The sequence below is a fragment of the Vigna umbellata genome, chromosome 4 (assembly GCF_029865625.1).
Source record: "Vigna umbellata cultivar VRB3 chromosome 4, Vumbellata_1.0, whole genome shotgun sequence".
In the NCBI taxonomy this organism is placed as follows: Eukaryota; Viridiplantae; Streptophyta; class Magnoliopsida; order Fabales; family Fabaceae; genus Vigna; species Vigna umbellata.
Genome location: NC_142168.1, coordinates 7876498 through 7894434, shown reverse-complemented (window position 1 = coordinate 7894434; position 17937 = coordinate 7876498). Strand labels below are relative to the sequence as shown.

The window sequence follows — 17937 nt, the reverse complement described above, 5'->3', positions numbered from 1 at the left end:
ATAACAAGATAGTAGTACATACATACACTCAAATATATATATATATATATATATATATATATATATATATAATAACATTAAAATAATACTATAAAGTTTGATTTTGATATTGATTGATTCAATTCTTAGCATCAACTTTGAGAGGCTTACATCAATATCTCATTAAACGTTACTTAATAAACCCACGAGAAAACTCCATCAGTGGATTTCAATTTTGTAACTTCTCATTCGGGTTCTCTTTTCCTGGGCTTGCTCACACTTTATAGTTATAATGGGCCTTCATCAAACAAACAAAAATTATTTCAATATAATTATAATGTTATTTAATTTTTGTCATTTCATTGATGATATGTTCTTAATTATAAATAGTTTCACGACCTAAGAGATTTAAATTAAAATATAAAAAATCAATTAAATTAAAGTTTCTTGATGTAGGATGTGTTAGTTATTTTAAAAAATAATCTGCAATAATATTTTTTATTAGAACTCTGTTGTTTGTGGACAATAATTCCTCTAATTTACGGAAATATTTTCTACTACGAGCATTGACTATCAGCAATTTGGAGAGTGGGCCCATTTACTCCAATGATTGGTTTATTTCTAATAATTGCATTTTCAGTACCAAACAATTATAATTTTTATTTTATTGTTTACAAGCGCACCAAACATCATACGTAGATCGATTAGGTTGAGATTTGAGACCTGGCTACAAACTCAATCATGTTGCCCACATGGTTGACTATTGCTTTAAGCCAATCACAATAATTCAAAAATCATTGTCTTCATGTGGAACCCAATCACATCCGTTTCCTTTTTTATGTTTATGAGTAGACGTAACCAGCACCATCCTCATAATTCCACAAAAATCATTTCCCTTTTTGTCATTTTCGTTCTGAATTAAATAAAAAACATGCATCTCTTACTTAGCCATGTTATTAGCAACACAAATGTTTCGCATTAGTTTATGATGCTTTTGAGTTCGTAAAGTCAGTGGTTAATGTTAACCAAGTTGAAATATCAATTATTAACTTTAATCCCTCAAATTATTAACCTAACAGTTCATTCTACCGATGTTTTTTCATGACTTATTGGTGTGAAAGTATGGTCATCCTCAGCAAAGTTCTTCCTTTTATCAGTTAGTTTTTAAATTGGACAAAACTACCAGTTCAACACCAAGATCATTGGATGAACAAATTTCTTTAACAGGTTACAAACTATACCTATTAAAGATAATAGCTTTTGACTATATGAAAACATGGCTTATTTTTATTGCTATATTATCAATCAACACAAACTTGTACACACAAACAACCCAAACCCATCTTCATCGTCTTAAATGCTCTGAGACAAACTGCCAAGAGTCCTGATTGAAAAAGTGAAAAGCAAAATATAATCAACACTGAATTTCATTTCCAAACCCCTCTGTAGATCTATTAACGGGAATCATGGTTGTGGGGGGTTTGGTCACAGCAGCTAAAATATCAGTATATCCAACCACACCGACCAAAACATCGTCGTTGTCGTCCTCGGTCACCCAAACATGAGTTGCCCTGTGGGAAAGCATCTGAGCCAAAACTGCAGCAAGTGAACTGGTGAATTTACATGTCAGAGGTGCACTCCTACCCCTATACATGCTCCTGGAACCAAAACTGTGAGAATTGCTGAAGAACCCAATACTCTTGCTACTGAATTTCCTTGGTTTTCTCGAACCATTAACTAAATCACTGTTTCCAGTTGGTGAATCTACACTGAACTCGGGTAGTGATCTTGAGCTAACATTGTCTTCAACTCCCATGACAAACTGTCCGGCCGAGAGATTCGCCAGAGCCCATGCTGCTGCTAGGTAATCGCATTTCCATAACTTGCATGCAGAAATTTCTCCAAGGATCTTACACTGACCGTCTGATGTGTTTTCTATCACAGCAACTGCACTTGGATCTTGAGGAAGCTTTTTAGTGGCTGCAATGGCTGGAGTGGAGGATTCGATATAGCTGTAGTCTGCATTGATTGCTCCAAGAGCAGAAATGGAAGTGAGAGGAAGGGGTGCCAGAGCTCCAAGACAACCAATGATGAAACGAAGAACATCTTCTCTAGAGAGACAACAGTACTTCTCACGGATAACGGTGCCGGAAGTTGAGGGGCTCCAATTCATGTTAGGAGGAAGATTGTTGCTGCTGTTGCTAGGAGAATCATTATTCTTGAGCCATTTGCCGTAGTAGATAGCTGAGAATCGCTTACTCATGCCCTTCCATGCTACACTCTTCGGAACAAGCAAACGTTTTACACCTTGTTTCATCATGTCCAGCGCATCTATTAATCTTGATTAGAGGAAATAAAATAATATTAAGATTGTGTTTTGAAAAATTAGAAATCCAAGTTTGGCTTTCAAGTACTTCATAAACAAATAAAGTTACAGAATTTCAATGACCACTTCGGATTTCTGAAAAGGTGAATACAGAGAAAATGGGAACAAAATAAGAAAACCTTTGATTCAGATACAATCTGGCTAGACTAACCAACCTTTTATTAGAATTGTTAACTAGTTTTAACTCAAACTTATCAAACAGAGCGACTTCTCCAGATTTTAAGCAATTACCAAATACATATTTTATAACCAGCTTTATTATACCTAGCTATCAGGACCTTTAAGGTTCCCAAACACACCCCCATAACATGTTCCTTGTCATTTTCTGGGTGTGTATTCATCATAATAAGAAAGAATATTGATAACACAGTAGCCAAAAAACAAGGGACCAGATAATCACTTCGAAAGTTCTCATCTTAGTACATTGCACAAAACATTTTTTTACAACCAAATGCTTCATCTTTGTCCTTTAAAAAGGAATAGTACTCACTGATTTGAGGCTTTAGGCAATCTAAATTTAGGATCATATCATAAGTTTCCAATTTCTGTTGAGAAAATAATGGATAATCAATATCAACACAAAGCAAAAAAGCAAACGAGCATAAAATAAGGTGAAAAGATACTGAGCAAACATTATGCTTAGCTTAGGTATTGCACCTTAAACGGTGAGAAGGGGTGGTAATTGGCAAATATCAGAGAATACTATCCCCTGGATGCATTTGGCAACTAGCAGCAAAAAACATTATTTATGGATTCAAAATTTCAAATATCAGGTAAACTTTGTGTGTTCCTTCTGTAATGAGGAGATGAAAGCCATACACGAACACATTAACGAAAGAATCTATACAGAGCTCAGATGACAGTCAAACTAAGAATATGTGTATGTGGCATTTAATACAGACATACTCTATTCTTAGATGCCTTTGATACAAGAGTATAAGATACCAAAGCATATGATAAAAGGGGATTTGATGTCCCATTGCTTGACATAAATATCAAGTTATCCAGAAGTTTACTTGGGAATGTTAAATTCCCTCCCATTGTGGGAAGTAAAAATTCTTGTAACTGGATGGAATCATATTCCATCGCGGAGCAAAGATGCTGATGATGAAATCCTCTAACCCCAGATGCCTAGATGAAAACGATTGTGCACCTACCATTCCCAGACACCTGATCTCTGAAAGCAACATAAAACACAATCCTCTCTCCAAAACTAAACACAAACCGCCCACGTGCATAACATTCTTATCATCACCAAGGCCACATCATGCACTTAACATTGATTCCCCCTGCTACTTAAATAAACGAATCCACAGATTCACAACATAGAGAGGCTAATAGAGTCGCACACAAACAATTTCACTAAAGCAAGTGTAAAAACATGGTTCAGTTAATATAAACAAGTGTTTAATTTTCATAGTCCGTACAACGACCTTATTATGCATGCCAGTGAACTTGTAATTGTGATTGAATGAAAGTGTAATTTACCGTGAAGGTGTGGCCAAATTAAATTCTATGATCAAATCATATCTAAAAGTAATTGAAACAGGTGCTGACCTTGTGGCAGGGTCAACAACCCTGAGCAACGAATTGTTGGGAACAACAACCTCAGAAACAGGAATTTTCAAGGCCTTGTCCTGATCCTCCAAACACTCACTCTTAGCCAAAAACGCAACTATGTCGAAGGAACTAAAGATTCCAACAAACCTCTGCTGCTTCATCTCACTATTCTCAATCCCCACATGAGATCTCTTTTTCCAAATGGGTATGCTCCCTTCAGGGAACTCGCCGATCGCCCTAATCGCGGACTCCACCGTCTCACTATCGTAAAACTCCACCAGCTCCGGCTTCCCCACCGTCAGATCGCCGACCACGTGGTACAGAAACACCGACGCCATCAGAATCCAAAAGGGCGTACTTATTCAGAAGAAAAATCGAATTTTTGTTAAAGTTTAAAAAGAAAAAAACAAAAACAGAGAAAGGCTGCTTCTTGTGGGCTATAAAAGGGTATGGAGAAAGATGAGAAGAAGGTCAAGAGCGTTGATGCGGGGGCGGTGGAGAATCAAGTTAGAGAAGGAGTTAGCCATTGGCATGGATGGAGAAGTGAAAGGTGAAGGCCCATTCAATTGAATCGGATCAGAAAGAAAGAGAAGTGAAAAATCGGTGAGAGAAAAAAGGAGTCGTGGATTATAGGGAAGATATGATACGGAGAATTGGATTGGGTATGTCCTTTGGGAGACAATAAGAGGAGAAAGGACAGAAGAGAGTAGATCGATGCTTAATGCGGTTGGCGACTACTGAGAATGAATGAGAGAGACACAGCACAACACAAAACACAACACGAAACACAACACAACAACTTCAATTTATCGAATGAGAAAGAGAGAGAAACACACACACAGAGAACATGATGTGTCAAGTATGACTCTTTGTGTGGCCAGCTCCATCAGTGTTCATTTTTTGACACTTTTTTTTCTTTAATTTATAAACTGTTCGTTTAACTATTATTGGGCTTTTTAAATAATATAATAATTGTGATTTATCAATACTATTATAACTAACAAAAGAATAAATAAAATCCCTGCTCTTTCCCTTCTCAACCTTACCACATTACACACTTCAGCTTTCTCCACTCCTCTACATCCTTCATCCTCCTCTTTCTATATATAATCTTTCTCCACCTTTCCGGTTAATATTTTAATTTAAATTATTGTTGACGGTTAGAAATATCCATTTATTTATTTAATTCATAAACTCGATATATGTGAAGAAGAATATTCACTTTCTTTTTAAGTTAACTTTCTTAAAAGAAATGGCTCAAATTGAATATAACTACAAAACACTGAACTAAAATCAAAGTTCAGCCTATGATATATGTATAGGTGTAGTTTTATATATAAGAAACAAATTAAAGCATTGTTTTTACTTGATGGTCAGAGAAATTGATTTTTTTTTTATAATATTATGAAGATGAGTAATTATGAGTTTGGGCACATCAAAATATTGGATTTCTATAAATAACAATAACACATTTTTAAATTTTCGAGGGATTCATAGAATTTTTCAATAAATAACTTTACATTTTATAATTTTAAAAGTACAGTTCTATAAACCTAAACTTTTAATCCCTATATATATTTTTGTCAAAATACATTGTTTTTTATTTTCACTTTTAAATCCATTAATTATTTATATAATAAATTTAATATTTAATATTTTTTTATAGTTGGATAAAAGAACCAAATTTTTACAAAAAAATTAAAATAAAAATAAATCAAAAGGACACATTTTTTCTTAAATATATTAAGTGACTATATTTATAAGGGATAGCTTAAATTTTAAAATTTCACAGAGTTTCTCAATAAAATAAGTTTTTATTTTTGTCTAATTTTAAATTTTTTTAATATTAGTAAAAAAATATTTTTTAAAACAAATTATTTGTATGCATTTAAATTTTTTCAATTTATGATTATTCATAAGAAACTTTCATTTCATATCATACAAGTATTTCCCTAATATATAAATAAAGAAGTAATCATTCAAATATATATATATATATATATATATATATACATATATATATATATATATGTATATATATATATATATATATATATGTATATATATATATATATATATATAAGAAGAAGAACAAAGGTTTTCTGGGACACAACACAGTAAGAAGAGAAACTTAAAAAAGGGATAAAGTGTTAGGCAACAGAGAGAAAGAGAGTAAAGTGAGAGAACTAAGAAGCACAACAAAGCCACTTTATTTTGTTCATCTAAACCTAAACCCTCTTCCTTTTACCTGTAACACTCTCACTTTATCAGCGTGACACAACACAACCAACCAACATAAGACCAATGTGTAAGACGATGTTCCTCTTTTCCTTCTCCTCTTTCTCTCTTTCTGTCCATTTCATCATGTTTTCATTCTAATCTTCAAATCCTCAACCCCCCAGTTCCCTTTTTGCTTCAAACTCTTCTTCCCCCTCCTCAAAATTGCACCTTTACTCTCATGCTGATGGTGATGGCACACACCACACCCCTGCACCGTCTATGGCACCCCTTCACTCTCCTCTCTGTGATTCTTCTCTGTGCAACCCCTTCACTCTCAATTGATGTTTTCCTACAAGATAAAGCCTCTCTTCTTCTGTTCAGGTCAAGACTGCAAGACCCTTACCAGAGTTTGTCCAACTGGGCAGGCTCTAACTGCACTTCATGGACTGGAATCACCTGTGACAACAGAACTGGGAGGGTGCTTTCCATCAACCTAACTAGTATGAGCCTTTCGGGCCAAATCCACCCCAGTTTGTGCCAGCTTCCGTACCTCAGCAAGGTGGGGTTGTCCCACAACAACTTCACTTCCCTTCTTCCTGAATGTTTTGGAAATTTGCTCAACCTAAGAGTAATTGATCTCAGCTATAACAGGTTTCACGGTGGGATACCAGACTCTTTCATGAGGCTCAGGCACCTCACTGAGCTTGTTTTGAGTGGGAACCCCGGTTTGGGTGGTCCACTGCCTGCTTGGATTGGGAACTTCTCTACAAATCTGGAAAGGCTACATCTTGGTGTGTGTTCATTCCGTGGGGGCATACCTGAGAGCCTTCTTTACTTGAAGTCCCTCAAGTATTTGGACCTTGGGAACAATCTCTTGTCTGGTAATCTGGTTGGTTTTCGGCAGCCTTTGGTTGTGCTTAATCTTGCTTCCAATCAGTTTGCTGGTACTTTGCCTTGCTTTTCAGCTTCAGTTCAGTCTCTGACTGTGTTGAATTTGTCTAATAATTCTATTGTTGGGGGACTGCCTGCTTGTATTGCTTCCTTGCAAGCTTTGACTCATTTGAACCTGTCAGGGAACCATTTGAAGTATAGAATATATCCTAGGCTTGTGTTTTCATTGAAACTTCTTGTTTTGGACTTGAGTTATAATGATTTTTCCGGTCCTATTCCCAGTCAAATTGCTGAGACTTCCGAGAAACTTCTTGGCCTTGTTCTTCTTGACCTTTCTCACAATCAATTCTCTGGTGAAATTCCTGTGAAAATTACTGAGTTGAAAACTTTGGAGGCCTTGTTTCTCTCTCACAATATTCTCTCTGGAGAAATTCCTGCCAGAATTGGAAATTTAACCTATCTTCAGGTCATTGATTTCTCACACAACGCTTTGTCTGGTACCATTCCATTCAGCATTGTTGGGTGCTTTCAGCTGTATGCTCTAATACTGAATAACAACAATCTTTCTGGGGTAATTCAACCGGAGTTTGATGCATTGGATACCTTGAGGATACTGGATATAAGCAACAACAGGTTTTCCGGGACTATCCCACTCACTCTGGCAGGATGTAAATCTCTCGAGATTGTAGATTTTAGTTCCAATGAGCTTTCTGGATCCTTGAATGATGCAATAACGAAATGGTCAAACCTCAGGTATTTGTCCCTTGCTCAGAATAAGTTCAGTGGAAATTTGCCTAGTTGGTTGTTCACATTTGACGCAATAGAAACAATGGATTTCTCACATAACAAGTTTTCTGGCTTCATCCCTGATATTAATTTTAAGGGTAGCTTGATATTTAACACTAGGAATGTCACTGTTAAAGAGCCATTGGTTGCAGCAAGAAACCTTCAACTGAGATTTTCAGCTGTTGTTTCTGATAGCAATCAACTCGGTTTCACTTATCATCTATCCTCAATGGTTGGAATCGATTTATCCAGCAACTTGCTCCATGGAGAGATTCCAAGGGGCTTATTTGGTCTGGCTGGCCTAGAATATCTGAATTTTTCATGCAACTTTCTCTATGGACAGCTTCCAGGTCTGCAGAAAATGCAGAGTTTGAAAGCCTTAGATTTGTCACATAATTCCTTGTCAGGGCATATTCCAGGAAACATTTCTAGCCTTCAAGATCTGTCCATTTTGAATCTGTCTTACAACTGTTTTTCTGGGTATGTTCCCCAGAAGCAAGGATATGGGAAATTTCCTGGTGCATTTGCTGGAAATCCAGATCTGTGCATGGAATCTTCCAGTGGCGTATGTGATGATGGAAGGACTCAATCTGTGCAAGGAAGTTCTTTCAGGGAAGATAGGATGGAGGGACCAATATCTCTGGGGATTTTCTTTATCAGTGCCTTTGTTAGTTTTGATTTTGGTGTTGTTGTTCTCTTCTGTTCAGCAAGGGCGAGAAATTACATTCTTCAAACCAAAGTTTGATTTGATTTTTGTGATAGTGACAGTTACAAATCTCCTGTAAATTCCAAATCGTAATCTGGTAGCTGGCTTCTCAGTTTCAAGTGAACATACAGTTTATTTGACTAGCAATACTATCTGGCCATCAACTTCACCGGTGTTATCTCATGAGTAATGAACAAGTGTCTCAGAATCAGAACAACAGGATCAAAATGTTATGATGAGTTGCAAAAGGTTTAAAGAACACCCGTAACTGGCGATCGGCTTTATCTAAGTGAAGACTAGTCCTGCATCATTCAGCCAGGAAAAGAATAGATGGTTGTGGTGAACATTTGATCCGAGTAGAGATCAATCCTTCATCTTTTTGTTGGCGGTTCTACTCTTTTGCTGGAACTGGTTGCAGTTAGATTAGATTGCATCACTGCATCCAATATTCATAATCAATTTGGTGAAGGGTCAGCAGCAGGAAACATACTGATTTGGTCTAGTTATGGTGAAACTTTGATCTTGTTCATCAAACTGCAGATTTGCAAGAATATTTAGTTGAAGAGAACTTGTATCATTCTAGATTAACCTAGCCCTTTTCTTGGCTTGGGGAACTTAACTTTTCCCCATAGGTGTTTTGCCTTGAGATCGCGAGTTGATAAGTATAGTGAGGAGTGGTAAGTGCAGACAAGATATATGGAGCAGATTTTCATATATTTAAGATTATTATTACAATCACAACACCATCTTATGTGATCAACTTTATTTTGTTGTCTTTATGATTACAAGAATGTTAAGAGTGTTCGTAGACATTAGTTGAGTAAAATTGAAAGTAGTTGGTGAAAGTAGTTGGTGAAAGTAAAATTATTACATGAAAAGTATAAGAATTATTTAATACTTAGTTATAAGTAGTTAAAATGGCTGAATGAAGTGTTAAGAATATTTTGATAAAAAGTACATGTTCCGTACTAAAGGTCTTCACGATATTTGACAGCAAAACACTGATTACAAATATGATTAGGGGAGGACTTGGGACTATGAAAATTAAAAACCATGGAAGCAGATTTATTGATTATAATGATTTGCTTACAAAAACACAATCTAGCACATCAAACTCTCCGCATAGAACTAAATACAGCTGTTCCACCAATCTTTTCTAACATAATCTTTTCTAACATCAGGCGTGCATCAAAGCACCTTCTATTGCCAATGAATTTAGTCATCAATAACAGTAATAATAAACTGTCCTCTAACCATAAAAAAGAAAAATTGTTATTGTCGGCCTCTAATCCGATGCAGGTAGCCAATTCTATTGATGTTAATCCTTGTTGCAACCAGCTTATTGTCCATTTGTATGTGCACATTCCAGGATAGCCAAAACCAGCCGTAATCGATGTTGTCTACTTTACAATTTCAGTAGTGTTCTAATATTTGATAGGACCATCTAGGCTGCCGGATGCAAACTGCCACAATAACAAAAGTTCACACTATCAGTTATTAACATTACTATTTAGAAAAGATTGAATTTTGTAAAAAAAAATCATGCATTCAGGTGCGATGTTTATCTGTGATTACAAATAAATTCTCAAAATATTTAGGATACGGGTAATAAAAGTTTAGAAAGAAATGTATAAAATTCATAACATATGATTAATGTATAATCACAATTCTTAATCCAAATTAAAAACATGCTTCTCGGACACTACTTAAACAACAAAAAAAAAATTATAAGTCATTCTCATCATATATTACTTCTTATTTTTCACAAACATGAATAATACTAGCAATCTCTTTCATTTCTTGAAATCATTCAAATCGAGGACAATTTCAGTTTTGGTTCCTCTGGGGTCAGTGTTTCAAATGAAAAATACTAGCCTCCTTCACAAGTAAAAATAGAAGAAACAAGCAAGGAACCCAATCAAAGCAGACTTTTGTAGAGAAGCAAGATCTTCAAATAATGTGAACCAAGGTGCATTCTCTCACGGACAATACATCTGAAGTTTGAACAGAAAAGTAGTACTTTCTTTTATATTGTTAAGAAAATGCTTTAGGAATATTTTATTTTTAATTTTAATTGAGTCAAAGTCAGTTCCTTATTTTTAGGATTTAGTTAATTTTTAATTATGGGTTGAAGTAGTGGATTAAAATTAGGATAAAAATGTTAGTGGGTAGTTACTTTTTCAGGTTTTAAATATTGTAATGTTTTTCATTATTTTACAATCAATAATACAGAAGCTTTTTAGCTTCAAGCTGCTACTGTTTTGATTCTAAAAACCAACAATTGGTATCAGAGCTTTTCTCTTACGGGACCTTAGAATGGATTCTGAAACAAGCTTCTCCCAAGCAACTCGTCCAATTTTCAATGGGGAAAACTATGGTCTTTGGGCTGTTAAAATGGAGGCTTACCTAGAAGCTTTAGATCTTTGGGAAGCCATAGAAGAAGATTATGAAATCCTTCCACTGCCTGACAATCCCATTGTGGCCCAAATAAAAAATCATAAGGAGAAGAAAACCCGAAAAGCAAAAGCAAAGTCATGTCTTTATGCTGGCATCTCTTTACCAGGATCATGACTCTCAAATCAGCAAAAGCAATTTGGGATTACCTGGAGAGAGAATATACTGGAGATGAAAAAATTCGAAGCATGCAAGTGCTTAACTTGATGAGAGAATTTGAACTTCAAAGGATGAAAGAGTCTCACACAATCAAGGAGTATTCAGACAAATTGTTGGGTATTGCCAACAAGATAAAATTATTGGGAAGTAATTTTGCAGATTCCAGAATTGTTGAGAAAATTTTGGTGATCGTACCAGAAAGGTATGAAGCATCTATTGCTTCTTTGGAAAATACAAAGGATTTTTCTAAAATCACTCTTGTTGAAGTGATACATGTCTTCCAGGCCCAAGAGCAACAAAGATTGATGAGGGAAGATTATGCTATTGAAGGTGATCTTCTAGCCATGAGCCAACAAGCAAAAAACTACAAGAAGAATCATCCAGCCAGCAATCAAAGCAGTGCAAATAATTACAACAAAGGAAAGGGTGAAAAGAAAAATTACCCTCCTTGTCAACACTGTGGCAAAATGGGTCACCCTCCATTTCGATGTTGGAGGAGACCAGATGCTAAATGCATAAAGTGCAATCAACTGGGACATGAAGCAGTCATATGCATGAGCAAAAATCAACCGCGAGAGGAAGAAGCTAAAGTTGTTGAACAGGAGGAGGAGGAGGAAGATCAATTATTTGTGGCCACCTGTTTTGCAAGCAGTGAAGAAAATGAAAGTTGGCTGATTGATAGTGGTTGTACTAACCACATGACCTTTGACAAGGCACTCTTTAGAGATATGAGGCCAACTGAAATCACCAAAGTCAGAATAGGCAATGGTGATTATATCTCAGTCAAAGGAAAGGAGACAATTGCAATTACAAGCTATGCAGGCACAAAATTTATTCCAGACGTTCTTTTCGTTCTTAAAATTGACCAAAATTTGTTAAGTGTTGGTCAACTGATTGAAAGAGGATTTAGAGTTATTTTTTAAGACAAAAATTGCTTGATTAAAGATGCAGCTGGTCAAGATATGTTCAAGGTGAAAATGAAAGGGAAAAGCTTTGCTCTAAAACCATTGGAGGAGGAGCAAACTGTTTTCCACTCAAGGAAAATGTGACAGAAATCTGGCACAAGAAGCTAAGACATCTTCATCATATGTTGGGTGCAAAGAGTTTCTCTTATTTTGCAGCAATGACTGCAACATTGGTTTTGATCCTTCTCAATGTGACTGTGGTTTGCCATGGAGGCAAATTTATTTCTTTCATCAGGAAGGTTGATAGGGTTGACGATATGCCCCTTCACAGTGATGTCTTTGTTGCCCGTTCTAGCTATAATGCTCCTCAGCAGGTTCATATAATAATAGGTGACTGTGTGGGAAGGGCCATGATTGTATCATGGGTGACCATAGACAAATCAGGAAACAGTTTAGTACGTTATTGGAACGAGACGTACGAGGATGACCTTCTTAACTATGAAGACGAAGAAGAGGAGCCTAAAAGTGCTAATAAAGTCAACATTGAAGCTGTGAAGAAGGGTTATGTTGGAACTCAGAGTTCAAGATTTAGAAACTTTTTACTGAAGCCAGATTGATCAGTTCTTAAAGCAAGAAGGAGTGTTAAGAAAATGCTTTAGGAATATTTTATTTTTAATTTTAATTGAGTCAAAGTCAGTTCCTTGTTTTTAGGATTTAGTTAATTTTTAATTATGGGTTGAAGTAGTGGATTAAAATTAGGATAAAAATGTTAGTAGGTAGTTACTTTTTCAGGTTTTAAATATTGTAACGTTTTTCATTATTTTACAATCAATAATAAAGAAGCATTTTAGCTTCAAGCTGCTACTGTTTTGATTCTAAAAACCAACATATATAAACCTTTCTAAATATTATATTTAGATACCGCCCCTAGATAAGAAATTGATGTCCCACAGTAAAAGATTTCAGAAACAAGTCCTTGTTTACTCTTAAAGCAACACAACTAACCTGCTGAACAATTGGATTTGTTGTAGTTGTAAATTCATGAGTCATTCCTTCCCAAACAATCGTTCCCTTGTGTAGAAACAACAATCTGTATTTATGAAGTAACTTAGCAAATTAGGGTGCATGAATTCTGGGCCAATTAAGAGGCTTAAGGGGACAGGAAACACATCCAATCATTATGAAAAAATTTATCACCTATCAATGGCTCTTTTAATGGTACTATGTTGGTGAGTAACAACCACATAAGATGCAATATTCCCAGGTTTTCCACGAGCATCTCGTCCTTTTATGTGCACTGAGCGAATCAGATCCTCAACAACAGTAGATGCAATAGGATCAAGTCCAGCAGTTGGTTCGTCATATAAAAGCACCTGTACAGAGTGATGATGTGTATATTTTATAAACAGAAGAGAGAGAAGAGGAGGCCACATGTTGATTGAAAAACAGTAAATGTTACACCATGTTAGATCCAAAAATAATCTCCATTGTTGGAAATTTATGTGACCATACAGATAACTTGAGCCATCAACTATTGTTCTTTTTTCCTATTGTAACCAACACAAAGTGGCAGGCTTTCATATGACTATAGTTCATAAGTGATTATACAGATAACTTGAGCCATCAACTATAGTAACTATAGTTCTAACCAATCTCTACCCTCCTCGCTATGTAAGCAAGGTTGTCACAATTCAAATCCCTCTTTAGTCCTTCATTCATATTTTTAACATGAACTAAACTAGGAGTGCCTAATATCCACCCCCTCCTGTAACGCTGCTTTGAAACTAATGACTCACTTATGCTTGAAACATAAGGACCCAAGAATTAAAGTTCCAATGCACTCTTCTCTGGTAGTAAAAATTTTAAACAATAACAGAGGATAGAAATGGGAAGCTAACACACCTCTGGCTCAATTGATTCCTTTGTGGTGTCACAGATAATAGAACGAGCCAAAGCAACTCGCTTTTTCATCCCACCTGATAATTCAGAAGGCAACCGATCTTCAACTCCCTGTAAAAAACGGGTGATAAGTTAATCTTTTGTAAAACATAATGACTATGCAACAAAAATGGAAGAAAGCAGTAGTAACAGCAATCCAGTAGTATGAGTATGGGGCAACTTTCTCAGTGGCAGAAAGCAAATGTATGCCACTGCTGCTACCCTTTATGCAGTATCTGCTGCCTGGTGTTCATGGTTTTGAACCAGATGCATACCTTCAATCCAACTGCAGCCAAAGTTTCCTTGACAAGCTCTGATATCTGGTCCTCAGACATACTCGAGTGTTCATACCTGAACAATTAAAAAGGTCAGAAACAAAACAAATAAAATAGTCTTAGAAGAACAGAAGAGAAAAAAACTATTTAATCAATCAACTTTATCACATTTTAGACGACAATGTAAAAAATGAACTAAAGTTTAAAAGGGGAAGTTGTCTTACAAGAGAAAACCAACATTTTCACGAACAGACAAAGAATCAAAGAGTGCGGCACTTTGGAAAACCTGTTTACAGATTAAATGTAGAAAATTACAATGGAAGCATAGTAGCGCCCAAGAAGTAGCACATTGCATATTACTCTGACACTTACTAATCCAATCCGAAGACCAGATAGGTTATCATCGCTTACTAAACCAACCCTCTTTTTTCCTCGAATGTAAACTTCCCCCTGTTAGTTTGACAGTGATAGCATTCAAGAAATGAACTCATTTGAATGAAACTAAAATCAAATAACCAAAATCTCAAATCAGATACTTACCTTATCCGGAGCAAGAAGTCCTGCTATAATCTTCAAAACTGTAGATTTACCAGTCCCAGAGGGACCAATTATTCCAACAGCTTCACCGTGCCTGATCTATTCATTATATAAAAAAGAAAAAAAAATTAGCAAACTCCAAGTCAGCTAGATATCCCCTCCCCTAATCCTACCGACAATTAGGCCCGTAAAACAACCTGTTCAAGCAGACCCTCTTTTATTGAGACTCCATATTTTAAAAGCTCACAAATTTGCACCGTCCTTTTATTTTGTTTTTTTGCATACCAAATATGGATGGATCTAATTTTCGTGGTTAGAACATAGCCTCCAAAACTTTTAAGACGACCCTATTGACAACTGGTTTTCATTTAACCCACTTCTTTCCCTAAATGAATTAATAAAAAAACAGGTTGCTAATGGTGATCAACAAAGTTGTTCGGTCCGTGTTACAAACCTAACACAAGGGTCAAGACTTGGTTGTCATTGTTGTAAGCATTCACCACTTCATTATTTCATGCTAGATAGCACACTCGACAGAAAACAACGAAAGAAACAAACCAAACACAAGGCTATGGACATGTTGCATAAATTTCTCTATAATCATTTACAGGAGAAAACAATAAAAAGATAAAATGAAATTAGTTTCTCTCATAGTTATGATTAACTTATCTACTTTACCTTTCACGGAAGTTATAAGAGAGAGGTTCAATGAAAGTTCAGTGTTAAAATTGAATTTAAGTCAAGGAAAAAAACTCAATTCATTTTCCTTTCCTACAAGTGCATAGCAAAGTGATATAACCAAAACCATTGTCAAGTACAAAACCCCTCACCTTGAAGCTGACACCATTTAAGATTTTCTTTTCCCCGAAAGATTTGTACACATCTCTACACTCAATAAGAACATCAGAATCATCATCCTGATCCCGCGCCGCGCTCAGCTGTTCTGATTTGTGCAAACCCTGGCAACAACCTTGATGTCAGCCAGATATCCATTGGAAGGAAAAAAAAGAAACTTTGTGTGTACCCAGAACCCCAGACTCACTTAACACCAACCCCAACAACAAAATCTGATTACTGAACCAAAAAGCGAAATCAAAGTATAGACATTTACATTGAAATTAACAGGGGAAGAGTCCTGGCTCTTGAAGTTCTGCGGAGGTGCGATGCAGGCGCACACAACCTTCCGGTGATCCCTATGACGGTGGTTGGTGTAACGGAAGGTGTTGGGAGGAGGGATTCTGGTGGAAGCGTTTTGTGCAGTGAAGGGTAGAAAGGGGGTGGTGGTTGACAGGGAAACCATGGTAATGAGGAATGAAGAAAGGAAAAGAGAAGAGAAGAATTAATATAAGTGGGGTTGTTGTGTTATGAGATGGAAAGCATGTGATTCATATGGGGTTTAGAGTTTCCTTTCAAAAGTAGCAATGATGGTCAAATGGAAATGGCCGGTGGTTTTTTTGTTGCTTGAGGTTGGGGAAGACCTGATTCTGTTTCTTTGTCTTTGTTTCTCTCTAATTGTAGCAAAGTATCAACAGAGTTTGGTTTAGTTTAGGCTTACCCTGGATTGGAATTGGAAGGGAAGAAGACAAATCAACACTGAGAATTATGGACTATGATCCATGCTCGTCCCTCTCACCCTCCTAATTTCACACACGCAACTTTACAATTCTCTTTCAACCATTTTTACGAGTCCATCTTTTTCACACTTTCTTTTTGTCCCAATAAATTATGTTTAAAGTCAGTCATTAAATTCAAGTAATTCGTGAAATTTCTACTATGCTAAAATATTTGGTATTAATTTTTATTTCAATTATTCAATTTTTTTTTTTACTTTTAATTAAGTCCTTTTTTTTTTTGTTAAAATGATGTTTATTTTGGTTAGTTCTAAGTTAATGTTGTCTTTGCCCGTACCACAACACAAGTAAAACTTTGTAGCATTTTTAGTTTTGTTAAAGTTTTTAACCACTTATTAGATTATGGTTATGATTGTGTCACTGCTAATATAAGTGTGAGCGTCTTACTCTTAGTACGAGGTGATAGTGTGCTATATACATTTTAGTATAATTAGAAACACTTCACCGAAATATTTAAATTAATTTTACTTTTTATATTTTTAATTTAATAAAAAATCTTTATTTTAAATTTATACCTTTTTTAAATATTGAAAATATAAATGTAAAGTAATATATATAATTTTTAATGTTTAATATTTGAAAATAGGCTTTTAAACAAAAAAAATACAGTTTTTTAAACAACTTTTTTAATCACTTCAAATACAAAAATTTAAACAAAGGAAAGTATAGTTTTTCAAATTATTTCAAATATTGTTTTTTAAACAAAATAAAAATATATTTTTTAAAAATTATTTCAAATATTAAAATTTAAAAATTACAAGAATAACTTTATATTTTAATTTTTAATGTTTTCAAAATATTACAAGTTTAAAATGGGTATTTTCTAAAAGATTTAATTAAAAATAAAAATTAATTTGAATATTTTAGTATGATAATTTGATGTATAAATTCTAATATATATATATATATATATATATATATATATATATATATATATATAATATATATATATATATATATTGTAATTAAATTTAATTATTAATTTATTTGATTTTGGAGATGATTAATATTTTTTTTTAAAAATATGACTAGATTGAGTCAAATTTCAAATATAGGAATTCAATTAAATACAAAATATTGTTACTTGATCTTTACACTGATACATAACACTAGTACTAACACGTGCCACTTATGTTATCATGTGTTACTAACATTGATACACGACACTGACATTGTTATATGACACAACCATGTGATGATACATGACAAAAAAAATAAATAAGAAATAAAAAATTTAAAAATACTACAAATTGTCATGTAACATCTATAAATACAACGTTATGCCAACGAAAATGAACTAATTAATTTATTTTAACAAAAAAATGAGACAATTAAAAAAATGAATCTGATTGAATAATTTAAACCAAAATTAATACTAGATAAGGATTTTAACCTTCTTCTTAATATAAAAGTCCATAGATCATGATTAACCTATTGACCACTTTTAAAACAAACAAAAAATACTTAAAATATATTTATACACAAGAAAAACATTTATTTATCTTTATCC

At 34.7% G+C, this 17937-nt stretch overlaps 3 protein-coding genes and 1 pseudogene across 3 annotated transcripts; 2 read left to right on the top strand and 2 right to left on the bottom strand.

Annotated features, from left to right (window-relative positions):
• Positions 1 to 1237: 1237 nt before the first annotated feature.
• Positions 1238 to 4799, bottom strand: CBSX6 (Cystathionine beta-synthase (CBS) family protein). The gene is made up of 2 exons (XM_047311682.2): positions 3923 to 4799; positions 1238 to 2318 (listed from the first exon to the last, which is right to left on the bottom strand). The coding sequence occupies exons 1-2, from the start codon at positions 4261 to 4263 to the stop codon at positions 1394 to 1396; spliced, it is 1266 nt and encodes a 421-aa protein (XP_047167638.1). The 5' UTR covers positions 4264 to 4799; the 3' UTR covers positions 1238 to 1393.
• Positions 4800 to 6031: 1232 nt separating this feature from the next.
• CLV2 (Leucine-rich repeat (LRR) family protein) lies at positions 6032 to 9338 on the top strand. Its single transcript, XM_047311684.2, has one exon. It carries the CDS (start codon positions 6384 to 6386, stop codon positions 8565 to 8567), a length of 2184 nt encoding a protein of 727 aa, XP_047167640.1. The 5' UTR covers positions 6032 to 6383; the 3' UTR covers positions 8568 to 9338.
• A 234-nt stretch (positions 9339 to 9572) lies between these two features.
• Positions 9573 to 16445, bottom strand: ABCI13 (non-intrinsic ABC protein 11). Its single transcript, XM_047311686.2, has 10 exons — positions 15908 to 16445; positions 15627 to 15755; positions 14800 to 14895; positions 14632 to 14709; positions 14484 to 14545; positions 14260 to 14335; positions 13949 to 14056; positions 13244 to 13419; positions 13052 to 13136; positions 9573 to 9991 (listed from the first exon to the last, which is right to left on the bottom strand). Exons 1-10 carry the CDS (start codon positions 16094 to 16096, stop codon positions 9953 to 9955), a joined length of 1038 nt encoding a protein of 345 aa, XP_047167642.1. The 5' UTR covers positions 16097 to 16445; the 3' UTR covers positions 9573 to 9952.
• LOC148199162 (uncharacterized) lies at positions 9999 to 12903 on the top strand (annotated as a pseudogene).
• Positions 16446 to 17937: the final 1492 nt, after the last annotated feature.

What these genes read in the sequence shown, in the direction of transcription:
- CBSX6 (XM_047311682.2), bottom strand. Translation starts at nt 4,263, where the DNA reads ATGGCGTCGGTGTTTCTGTACCACGTGGTCGGCGATCTGACGGTGGGG. An exon ending in GTTGTTGACCCTGCCACAAG is followed by an intron (nt 2,319 to 3,922) that starts GTCAGCACCTGT and finishes CCTCTAATCAAG; the next exon opens with ATTAATAGATGCGCTGGACA.
- CLV2 (XM_047311684.2), top strand. Translation starts at nt 6,384, where the DNA reads ATGCTGATGGTGATGGCACACACCACACCCCTGCACCGTCTATGGCAC.
- ABCI13 (XM_047311686.2), bottom strand. Translation starts at nt 16,096, where the DNA reads ATGGTTTCCCTGTCAACCACCACCCCCTTTCTACCCTTCACTGCACAA. An exon ending in TGGCTGCAGTTGGATTGAAG is followed by an intron (nt 14,057 to 14,259) that starts GTATGCATCTGG and finishes CGTTTTTTACAG; the next exon opens with GGAGTTGAAGATCGGTTGCC. An exon ending in CAAATCCAATTGTTCAGCAG is followed by an intron (nt 9,992 to 13,051) that starts GTTAGTTGTGTT and finishes TTATTGTGGCAG; the next exon opens with TTTGCATCCGGCAGCCTAGA.